This window comes from Oryx dammah, unplaced genomic scaffold, assembly GCF_014754425.2.
Source record: "Oryx dammah isolate SB20612 unplaced genomic scaffold, SCBI_Odam_1.1 HiC_scaffold_29, whole genome shotgun sequence".
Lineage (NCBI taxonomy): Eukaryota > Metazoa > Chordata > Mammalia > Artiodactyla > Bovidae > Oryx > Oryx dammah.
Window position 1 is genome coordinate 30,165,851 of NW_024070213.1, and position 12,700 is coordinate 30,178,550.

The 12,700-nt window shown below is 39.3% G+C and overlaps 1 protein-coding gene across 3 annotated transcripts in view; it reads right to left on the reverse strand.

The window, feature by feature from the left end:
• Positions 1-602: 602 nt before the first annotated feature.
• Positions 603-12,700, reverse strand: part of GYS2 (glycogen synthase 2) — a 59,068-nt gene continuing 46,970 nt past the window's right edge. For all 3 annotated transcript variants that reach the window (XM_040235314.1, XM_040235315.1, XM_040235316.1), the window contains exons 12-16: positions 10,833-10,959; positions 7,392-7,487; positions 5,969-6,132; positions 4,354-4,434; positions 603-1,942 (exon numbers count right to left, since the gene is read on the reverse strand). In XM_040235314.1, the coding sequence (XP_040091248.1) occupies positions 1,721-1,942; positions 4,354-4,434; positions 5,969-6,132; positions 7,392-7,487; positions 10,833-10,959 (690 nt within the window). In that variant the 3' untranslated portion in view covers positions 603-1,720. The remainder of the gene's footprint in view (positions 1,943-4,353; positions 4,435-5,968; positions 6,133-7,391; positions 7,488-10,832; positions 10,960-12,700) is intronic.

The following is a 12,700-nucleotide window of genomic DNA, read 5'->3' on the forward strand; positions in this document are numbered from 1 at the left end:
TCCCTTGGACTGCAAGGAGCTCCAACCAGTCCATCCTAAAGGAGATCAGTCCTGGGTGTTCATTGGCAGGACTGATGCTGAAGCTGAAACTCCAATATTTAAAAGACCCTGATGCTGGGAAAGATTGAAGGCAGGAGGAGAAGGGGTCAATAGAGGATGAGATGGTTAGATGACATCACTGACTCGATGGACATGAGTTTGAGTAAGCTCTGGGAGTTGGTGATGGACAGGGAAGCCTGGTGCGCTGCAGTCCATGAGGTCGCAAAGAGTTGGATACGACTGAGCAACTGAACTAAACTGCATGATCTGATACACTGTCATTGTTTCCTTTTTTTAAAAATTACAGGTTATTTATTTATTTTTGGCTGTGCTGGGTCATGATTGCTGCACACAGGCTCCCTCTAGTAGCAGCAAGTGGGGACTATCTTCTGTGTGGTGCATGGACTTCTCATTGCAGTGGTTCCCTTTGTTGTGGAGCATGGGCTTAGTTATGCCGTGGCATGTGGACTCTTCCAGACCAGAGATCTAACCCATGTCCCCTGCATTGGCAGGAGGATTCTCAACCACTCTCAACTATTCTCAAACATGGACCACCAGAAAAGTCCCTGTTTCTCTTATTGCTATCAACAACCCAAAATTGAGCAGACCTTAAGAGAACCTCTACAGACCTGGGCCAACCAATAAGCCAACCAAGGCATTCTCTGTTATGGAAAAATAATCCACAGGTGAATTTGGGGTTTGTTTGTTGCCAATTTAGGTTTAACTACATTCAAAACATTAATATGTTTAACTATAACCATTCAACGTCTCAGAGACACTGTCCTTATGATAATAGACTATTTTCTTTTGCTAATATTTTTAAAGATAGTTTTAAATGTTATCCTTCATAAGGCACTATTTTATAGTAAGTGTTTTTGAACATATTATTTAAATGCCTAAAAAAACTTTAAACAAGACATTATCAATGCAGTTAAACTTTAAATACTGATATATTTATTCATATGGATTTAACAATTTATCCCCTATGGAAAACCAACCAAGTTTTCAAAAAGACTTTCCTTCTACACAATAGAACAAACTGATATAGTCAGGTGGCACAGTACAGATGATAACATCTTCCCACCATTAATTTGAGAAGTAACCTTGTACATATGCATTAACATAGCAAGATTTGGATTTTGGATAGCTATTATCTTATGGAATTTGATTGTAAAAGTAAGCTTAAATTCATTGTTCTGACTCACGTGAAAAATAAAAATAATCACTAAAGGCCAAATTATTTGAAATATAAAGGTAGAACACATTCATGGCTAAGGTCAGGATCCTTTGGGGATGGGATGGCAGACTTGTTTAGCAGGTATGAAGCTTTATAAACACTAAGCAAAGGGTTATGGTGATGATAATTAAAAAATCAACATTAGGAAATGAAAATTCTTACCGCTTAAAGTAACCATTTTTAAAACCACTTCCGGTCTTCTTCCTATAATTAACACTCTTCCTCATGACCTAAATTGACTGGAGAAAAAGAATTGGGGAAAATAACTGGGATTTCGTTATAAATTACAAAATTGCCATGCACTTAACCTCCTCCACTTTCTAGGCAAAGAATAAATCCCACTGTAATTCTGAGAGGAAGAGAGCGAAACGCGTGGCATTTCCGTTTCTATCAATAATCATTCTTACGTCCTCACTAAGTTAGCCGGTCGGACCAGAGCGGAATTTAATTCTTGTATTCTCCGTGCTGCTTCTTCTTCCCGCGAGGAACGTGACTCAGAGAAAACGGCGACTTGATATTTAACCGATCCCTTTCGGCCTCTTCTTCCTCGTCGTATCTCTCATCCTCATCGGCATCCTCCGCATCGCTGCTCTGAGGACTGGAGGCCTGAGATCCCGACGGAGAAGGTGGCACCGAGGGCGGCCTGGGATACTTAAACCCTTCTGTCTGCCAAAGCCAAAAATAAGACACGAAACATCAGAACGACTTCTTGATTTTTCAGTGAGGTAAACACTTGGGATGTGCATTTAATAAAATCACAGTTGGATATTTTTTTGTGGTCTGTCTAGGGTCTGTTAATTTTTACTTAATTTGACTCTGGTACCACCGAGTTCAAGAGAGGTTCATTAAATAAATAGCTTCATTTTACTGAGCACTGAAATCTGCCAGGTGCTATGTGTATGTGTGAGCGTATTTAATCTCCAACCAATCTGTTCCTCCCATTTACAGAAGAAAATTGAGGGTCCAAGAGTGTCCAAATGATTTTCTCAAGGTCATACAGCAAATGGTAGAGCAAAGATTGGTTCCAGAAGACCTGAATATTTTCAGAGCCTCTACAGACCTGGGCCAACTAATAGGCCAGTCAAGATGTTCACTGCAATCTAAGTGTAACAATTCTCAATTCTGGAAAAAACTAATCCATGGGTGAATGTGGGGTTTTCTTGGGTCAGTTTAGGTTTAACTACATTTAAAACATCGTGCTGCAGTCCATGGGGTTGCAAAGAGTCAGACACGACTGAGCGACTGAACTGAACTGAAAACATTAATACGTTTAACCACGATCATTCAGCAATGTCTCAGAGACATTGTCCTTATTATAATTAAGTAGGATATTTTCTTTTTGCTAATAGTTTTACGATGATTTTTGGGATGATCTGGCTGTGACTGCCCAAGAGCCTTTAATATCTACTGCCATGATACCCTATTGAGATTAAACAGTCTCTATTTCATCATTCAGATTTACTCAATCAAACTGCAGAACATGGGCAGCCTGGATATCCATGGACAGCCACCACTAGAAAGATTCCTGGAAGCCAAGCCATTTCGTTGACCTCAAAATTCCCCCAGTTCCATTCATTTCAGTTAATGAGCATTTATCACTAGGTTTTAATCAATTGCCCTTCTACCTAAGATGCACTGAGATAACTCATTGGATAAACAGACACTGAGCACCACCTGTAGGACAGACACCCTAACGCCACTGGGGAAGCAAAGATGAAAAACAGGAGGCTTCATCAATCAGGAAAACAGATGGAACAACACTTGCCATTCTGAATTTCAACTATTTTTAGACACTATTATGTCATATATATACAATCACTTCAAGACTCTGATGCTTTACCTGAAAGCAATACAAAACAAGAGGGAAAAAAAAGAGCTGAGCATAGGAGTTCAATATTTATTTAGTTGAATTAGTTGAATAAATGGATGAATATAGCTGAATTATCATTCAGGGCAGTGACCACCTCTAAATAATCTAAGCAAGTCACTCTGAGGACATGGACATGGGAACTGAAACAATCATGGTCATAGGAACTGAAATTTATATACTGAGGGATTTATGAAGCCCTTTCATTTTCTCTATTATCAAATTTTACCTCAGGTTAGCTTTCTAGATCTGGTCCTCAAACACCAAATAAAGGTGAATATAAGGTAGTGGGGGAAATGGTTTATGGTAAAAATGACTCCCGATTGAAAAACTACATCTACATTTGGAGTATCTATAAATACTTGACGAAGATCTCTAGCTTTTAGAAATCCTTGAATTTGATGACTCTTATAATTGCTCACAATCCTTGCAGAGACCACAGAAGCTTATCAGTGAAGATTTACACGAAATGTTGCCTCTTGTGGGGCGTGGAACTACTAAGCTAAAATAGATCTCATGATCAACGGCAGGGCTTTCATCTTTTCGCACCTAAGTGTTCACCTGGTGGGGAGGGGACAGAGAAGTTTAGCTCTTGGACTACTGTGTAGACTGCTGTAAGGACTTATTCCACTGAAGAGAAATGTCTGATACTGCTCTACTTAGAGCTGTGTTTCCTTCTAAGTAAATGTGATGACAAGTAGTCGCCTCTAGTCTCATGAATATAAATGTCTAAGGTGACTTTAGAGGAAGACTCCCTGGTGGGCATGGCTGAATGGAACAGAAATGGTCATCTAGTCCAATTTCTTCTATGGTGCTTGAAGTCTCTCTATTATTCTTGCCGAGTCCTCAACCAATATTCAAACATCTCCTTGGATAGCAAATTCACTTCTGATGAAAGTAAGCCACTTTACTTTTCGACAGCTCTCAAAAGAACAGATGTCTCAGAGAAGTTTCAGGCATCAAAGCACAAGAGTTTTCATTTGAAGGTGCTTCTCCAGTGACATGAAGTAGCTGATTGCTGATCCTAGGTATAGGCTAACTGAATTGAGGGCTTAGAGATGGTCTGACTTGTCAGTTTCTCTACTTGTTTTGTTGCAACACTATGAAAAAGTATAATAATTTGTGAATTTAGCTACTTTCAAATAAAAGGACTTCCTACACATAAATCATTTAGCTTTCAAAACAAATAAACAATACATAAACTATTTACCGTTGGTGGTGATGTGGGTTCCATGTGGAATTTTTCTGGAAAGGCTCTGCTTAATGTCAGGAGCCTGGCATGCTGGTAATACTGTGATAGAAAATCAATCCATGGTTAAAAAAACATTTATAGTTATATATTTATATCTCAATGGCCAAATTATTATATAAAAATCTTATTATCCCACTTATAAATATATATATTTTAAAGTGGCAGATTTTAGTCATCCTAAACTTAAGAATCAAAGAACCATGACATTGCTGTGTAATACTGGGAACTCAACCTGGTTCTCTGTGACAACCTAGAGGGATGAGATGGGGGGGTGAGAAGAAGGTCAAGAGGAGGGGATATATGTTTACTTACGGCTGATTCATATTTTATGGCAGAAAGCACCACAATATTCTAAAGCAATTATCCTCCAATTAAAAATAATTTTTTAAATATGGTAATTTATAGGTTTATTATTTTTCAGTGAATAAGTAAATAAATATTACCAAAAATTTGAAGGGAAGGCCATCCTTCTAAGTGAATGAACTCTTACTTGAACTCTGAATTGAGCACAAAGGTGATTGAAAACACTGGTTTTATTCTACAGAGAAGCAGTATGGTGTGGAAAAAAGTTGGGGCATGAATAATCAGACAAACTGGATTTAAATCATGCTTCAGATATTAAGAAAGAAACATAGCTTTTACGTGCCTTATCATCCTGCTTTCAATATAAGATGAAGACAGTAAAATTAATCTTCCAGGTAATAAGCATAACTGTCAGCATTAGTGTGTGTGTATCCTCAGCTGATGGTTGCATCTGTCATTTGTTAGCCAGAGTTCAGCAGTATATAAGCAGCTACATTATGTGAAGGCAAAGTCATTTTAGTTTTTATTAAATTATCCAGTCTTGCTTGGAAAATCCCATGGACGGAGGAGCCTGGTAGGCTGCAGTCCATGAGGTCGCTAAGAGTCGGACACAACTGAGTGACTTCACTTTCACTTCTCACTTTCATGCATTGGAGAAGGAAACGGCAACCCACTCAAGTGTTCTTGCCTGGAGAATCCCAGAGATGGGGGAGCCTGGTGGGCTGCCATCTATGGGGTCGCACAGAGTTGGACACGAGTGAAGCGACTTAGCAGCAGCAGCAGCAAGATGTATGAACATCTATCTGAGTATTTATAAACTTACTGCAGAATAGAATGGAGGTATTTCCTGTACCTGTCATTTGGAGAAACAAGATTATTCCCACTCCCCATTGTAGTTGAGAAATGTGATCATATTATCTCTTAGAGTGAAACAAAACAGGGACTTTCTTCTTGATGTTTTCCTTATCTTCATGAAACAATATCTGTAATGCATCAAGTTAAGCCCTAGCAATAGAATAATTAGTAAGATCATGGCTAGATCTCTCTGAACTGGCTGTTCTGGTCTCAAACTAAATATGCAGAATTGGAGTTAGGACTTTGCAAACTCACATCAAGTTAAAAGTAGTCATAGTAAGTATGTGAGAACATCAGTGAGATCTTCACAATGATGATGCAGATTGACCTTATAGATGGCAACTCAAATCAGATCTTTTATAGTCCAGGGGGGATTTTTAAAGGGGTCCTCTGTGTAGATCACAGACTTGCTTACTCTGCCTAAGTATCTCCAGTCCAGAAGGTCTGAGAGCCTCTCGGTTCGATTCCTTTGAATAATCCTCTGGCGGCGTGACTGTTTGCAGAATCCATAGAGAAACTGAGTCAGCTGATTGCAAGAATCATCGGGTGAGCGGAACCGCCTGTCAACGATGTAAATTCCTGAGGGACACAAATGCCAGAGCACAGGTAAGGGCAAGGCTAACCTTGGAGCATTTCTACTTCTGTTCCTTAGGATCCATCATGGACTGCATGCTTATCTGCTCCCTGACTCCCCTACTGTTTCTTCTTCATCCTTTCCCTTCCAAGACTGTATTTCTCCTGTGATTTCCTGCTAATAGCTCACAACTGTCACTAACACACAGCCAACCAAATGAATGTTGCCATAAAAAACCTGGCACAACAGGGCTACCCCAGATCAGCGGTCATCCTTGGGGCTGCTGGCTAACCAGAGTCTCCAGGGTAAAGACTGAATCTCAGTGCTTTTCAGGCTCCCCAGTGTCCCCACTGTGCGCCATGGGGGTGAGACTACAGCTGTCACCCAAGGAAAGACAACGCTGACAATGCGACTCTAAAAGACCAGAGGATCAGCATGTCCAGGCAGAGCATCCAGCCCATTCGAATTTTTCTTGCCACTAGGCAACATGGACACAGAGATGGTGACACCATCTGCCATCTTAAATGTGAATTTTGATAACTCGGTAATTGGAACTTACAAACTAATTATGCTGACCAATACACGTACTCTAAAGCAATGGTTATCATAATATTACTTCCAAGTAATAGAAGACCAAACCAGTTCAGAAAAATAAAAAGGTGAAAAGGCAAGATTTGTCCAAGTTTAGCACTCCTTTTGGAGAAGGGGATGGCTACCTACTCCACTGTCTTTACCTGGAGAATCTCATGGACAGAGGAACCTGGTGGGGTACAGTCACTGGGGTCGCAAAGAGTTGGACACGACTGAGCAACTAAAACTTTCATTTTCACAATTTGTAGTTTGACTTTTAAGCGATATATTCAATATTAATATCATCTTTATCTTTTCCATGGACCTTATAAGTAATCTACTTTCAATCAACCAAGAAGTATAAATATTAATTGGGGTTTCCCTACTGACTCAGCAGTAAAGAATCTGCCTGCAATGCAAGAGACCCAGGTTTGATCCCTGGATCAGGAAAATCCCCTAGAGTAGGGCATGGGAGTCCACTCCAGTATTCTTGCCTGGGAAATCCCATGGACAGAGGAGCCTGGCAGGCTACAGTCTATGGAGTCACAGAGTCCAACACAACTTAGCGACTAAACAACAACAAATAAAACAATCATCATCGGGATAGTGTTAGAGTTGGGCTCTGTAAAGACTCTGTGCTTTGTTTGGTGAGAGGTCCCTTCTCCTTGGTTGGGTTCATGATGAAAAGCCTCACCGTATGCAGTGGGGTCAGCCACATGCTCCTGCATGAAACAGCCAAAGCCAGAGAGATTGGTGGTCACACTGGGGATGCCCATCACAGTGCATTCAGCTGCCAGGGGAAACAGAAAAAAGCTTGGCTTCAGACCAGCAATTATACCCTTTTATACATCCAGAGAAGGAAAAAGCTCCAGTCCTAGTGACAGCAATGCTTGTTTTGTGCCAGGCACAGTATTAGCTCCTTACATGCATGAACAAATTTAATCTTCTTGAGCAGCCTGTGAAGTAATGCTATCACTATCCCCATCTTATAGATGAAGACACTGAGGCCCAGGGAGTTTAAATAGCTTGCCCAGCTTCACAAAGCTAGGGGATGTGGTGGAGCCGGGATTTGTAGCCAGATGCCCAGCCCCAGAGCTGCTCAGAACTGCTACCTTACACTGCCTCTCTCATTCCAGCTGCTTTTCTTTTGCTCTGTTCTAAGCTTGTGTCTCTAAATACATGGCAAGTTTATGCAATAAGCCAACTCATTGGGAAAAGACCCTGATGCTGAGAAAGACTGAGAGCAGGAGGAGAAGCAGATGACAGGAAGAGATGGTAGGATGGCATTACCAACTCAATGGACATGAGTTTGAGCAAGCTCCAGGAGATGGTGAAGAACAGGGCAGCCTGGCATCCTGCAATCCATGGGGTCGCAAAGAGTTGGGAGATGACTGAGCGACTGAACAACAAAATACATTATGGACAAGACCAGTTCCTCCCCTCATTTTCGTCTCTTTTGCCACCAATCTCTTCCACTTTCTCGGGTGCTCAGTGAAACCATGGTTTATTTCAATCCTCTATCACCTTTTAATCAAAACCTTTTCTCCAGACAATCTCAGATGTTACCACACTCAAGATGATTGAATTGTTAACATGAAATTTATATTCAATTATGGAATTTTTCTTGGTTGATTAGTGGGGATGGGTGGATAAAAAAAATTTCCTAATGACCCATGTACTCCTATTCTGCAGGTATTTCCTCTTGGTTTAGCTCCAGAGAGTAGTGGTTTTCAAATCTGGGGGAAGATGGATGAGGAGAAGAAATTGAATCAGGGATTACTGACTCATTTGAGAATGTGATGAAACCCTAGAACTCCTCCCCAGAAAAATTTTGCCTACAATTCTATGAAACTTCACACATCCTTAGTTTTATTAAATATTCTTTTACACACAAATAATACAATTTCAGGCACCTCTGTAAGCATCGTATGTATCCACTGAATGAAATTAATGAAGTCAGTGTTTATCTTCACTGGATTTTCTCAAAACATAAAACGCAGATTTTAATACTTTCCAGAGTGAGAGTTAGCACCACATAAAGCAATTTTTCTAAAAATTATCTAATATGCTAATACCAAACCTATACCACCAGAGTTTCTGCTATTTCTGTAATTCAAGTTAGGAAAGGAGAGGCCAACTTCTTTTAGTTAATTTAAAACAGAGAAGGAGTCATTCACTATTTGGCATGTATTTCTCACACCCCCTTTCCATCTGCTTATCTTTTATAACACCTTTGCTGGCCTTTATCTTAACAAACTAGATATAGCTCTTCAGGTTAAGTTTACCTTTGACCTATAATATGATATTCTGGTGGGAAATAAGTTAGATAACCTTCTCTTTATCCAGTATAAATGACTTCCCACATTCCCGTTGTCACTCATGTTTTGGTTTTGTCCATTTTTGTCCTCCATATTTACAGTTGAAAATTATATTACTTACTAGAAAGAACAGGAGTAACAAAATTGCCAGTTCATCAAGTGAATTGTCTCAATGTATCTCAAAAGATAGTTACTTTATTAAAAACAATTTAAGATAACTGTGTGGGCATTTTACAAGTAAGAAAATACTGCCTTCACGAAAGTGGAATTGGTGCCAAAAACAACTTTTAGAACTACAAGAGAGAGAACTGGAGGATTCAGATTAGTAACTTTACTATGTCATGTTTCAAGAATGGGTAATTCTTTATTAATCTTTCCACAAACATTCTAATGGTTTTACAGCTGCTGGCAAATTATTCTTGCTGGAGCCTAAGACAATATAAAAGGAACTTTATCAAAAGATGCAGAGCCTTGTGACTCCTATTGTAAAGATTATAGTATCCTATTTATATAGACTTTAAAATTCTATACTTAAATTCTGGGGTCAGAATGTAAAGATTAGAAAAACCTTCCTCATAATTCAGCCTATGACTGCTCTCACCCTAACTGCTGCTGCCTCTTACTTAGACCATAATGACACTGAGATGCAGAAGGCAAAATGTATTCATTATAAATAAAAATGTTTTCTGAGCCTTTTATTTTCAATTATAAATATAATTATAGCTCTACTGGGAGGAAAATCTCTGATTACCAAGAAGATGGAAAAGTCATCAATATCTTCTTTGCATTGGCATATAAAATAATTGTTTCCTTTTTTAATTAGGCATTTCAGTACAAATACAAATTGCCGGCTCCTGATGCCATTGACAAGCAAGTTAGTAGGATACAGAAAAGAAAAAAAGACAGTGGATCTGAGAATCTACCACCTGTGGAAAAAAGGGGGGTAGGCAGGTGTAGGGTCTGAATGGAATTACGTCATTGGCATAATGCCTACCACCAAACTGACATGCTATCTTTACCTCTTTTTTTGAGAGACAAGGGTGTGAAGATGACTTTTCACCATACATCTCTTTATACTATTTGTGTTTCTAACCATGTGAATGCATTACATAATTAAAAGATAAATATATCCTTAACTTAAAAAGGGATTCTTCTGAAATAAATTTTATAACAGTTTCAGAAACAATCGTTTCTCATATTAATTTCCTTGTAGTTAGTTTCTTCTTCATATTAATGGATAAGACTGGTGAATTTAACTAAAAAGATATATTCTTTATAAAACAGTCTTTTTCTTTGGAACCCAATGAGGCAACAATTCAGATACTAAAATATGCCCAACCACAACCTCTTACACTTATATAAAAGATTACATAGTATGTCCTCAGGCTTCCCAGGTGGCACTAGTCATAAAGAACCTGTCTGCCAATTCAAGAGACACAGGAGAGGTGGGTTTGATCCCTGGGTTGGGAAGATACCCTGAAGGAGGGCACAACCACCCACTCCAGTATTCTTGCCTGGAGAATCTCATGGACAGATGAGGCTGGCGAGCTACAATCCATAGGGTCACAAAGAGTTGGGCACAACTGAAGTGACCTTAGCACACACACACGCATTATGTCCTTATGCTTATGTCAGAAGCAACAAAGTGTAAATCTGATCTGGGATAGATCCAACCAAAATCACTTTTAAAACAAACAAACAAACAAAACCAGAACCTTAGTAGAAATGACATATCAACTTGGAATATTACATACATATGTGTAGAATAATATTCTAATACAATTTAAAGCATCTCACAATCTATACATGTCACATACCTGGAGTATAACCCCAGGGTTCATAGTATGATGGAAATACTCCAAGATGACAACCTCGGACAAACTCTTCATAATCCATGGGTAGCAATGGGCTGGTGGAGGACAGGAACTCTGGGTGCAAAATCAACTGAAAGAGGAAAAAAATCTAATGAGAAAAAAAGAGAAAAGAAAGAAGAAACTAGAGCAAAAAATCTCCCAAAGTTTATTTCAGAATTTAGATACTATAGAATCCTTGTGTTATAGACTCAGGGGAAAGAAAGAGAGATAAGGAAAAGGTCTGGGTGTTTTTTTCTCCCCTCTCTATTCTCTGTGAATATCTGCTCCGAGGACTGATTTTCCCTTAAGTTCCCAGGCCTAGATTGGAGGATATAGAGTTGTGTCCATTTTTGTTCTAATGCTAAACTCATCCAACCCAGCCTTTATTGACAGTATAGATTTTATTTGCTTTTCTGACTGCTGGCCCCTGTCTTGTTTTTCACTTTATTCCCACCAGGAACAGAAAAGAAGGGAGCTACCCTTCCAAGCCAAGTGAAATGGAACTGAGGGCCAGTTGCAAGCTACCGATGCAATGTCCCTGAAATGGAGACAGAAAGAAGAGCAGGACATCCTGATAGGATATTCTCACCATGTGAGGACAATGGTCAAGAATAACCTCCAGAGCAGAGGTTACAGAAAAATGCAGTGAACAACTAAGATGCAATGAGTTTGAGCATTACCTTTCCTTTTCGCATAATTGATTTTTTTTAAGTTTATGCAATTTGATTTTACACAACAATTGTGTTTAAAACTGGCCCACAGCATTCTGAACAGTTAGCAATTGGCTCCCGGGCACTGGTATGAGCCTTTTCTTGGACTGCACAGCCTGTGTGTGTGTGTGTGCGTGCTAGTCACTTCAGTTGTGTCCGACTCTTTGCAACCCCATGGACTGTGTAGCCTGCCATGCTCCAGTGTCCACGAGATTCTTCAGGCAAGAATACTGAAGTGAGTTGCCATGCCCTCTTCCAGGGGATCTTCCCAACCCAGGGATCAAATCTGTATCTCTTACGTCTCCTTTATTAGCAGGAGGGTTTCCACTAGCGCCACCTAGGAAACCCCGCAGCCTTTAATTTTCTGCCAAGGCAGAGACCAGACTGCAGCTATACTTGGACAGCTATGACTAGAACAGCTACTTAGCTGGTAACCTAGATAAATGAGTTCTATTTCTCCTACTTATGAAAATGATGACTTATGAATTTTAATATAATTATAATATATAAGTTATATTACTACAGTACTTTAAAATCAGATTTTTCTAATTCATTAGAATTTAATTTTCATAACTTACTTAGCTATGAGGGGAGGCTGATAAGTAACCTAAAATTGGTTTGGTGAGAACTTTAATAAAATGGAGAAATAGAATTATATATATATCTATTTTCATATATAGTATGTTTTATATATTTTTATTTGTTTATATGTAAACATGTTTATATATAACTTGAAATAATGTCAAATTTACAGAAAAGTTGCAAGTATAATGTGAAGAATTAATATTTTTCCATATGAGTATAAATTGCTGACTAGATGCTCATCATCCACAAATACTTAACGTGTGTTTCCTACAAACAAGAATATTCTCCCTTAGAAAACTAAAAATAGACTAACCATGCTGCTGCTGCTGCTAAGTCACTTCCGTCGTGTCCGACTCTGTGCGACCCCATAGACGGCAGCCCACCAGGCTCCCCCGTCCCTGGGATTCTCCAGGCAAGAACACTGGAATGGGTTGCCATTTCCTTCTCCAATGCATGAAAGTGAAAAGTGAAAGTGAAGTCGCTCAGTCATGTCTGACTCTTAGTGACCCCATGGACTGCAGCCTACTCTGTCCATGG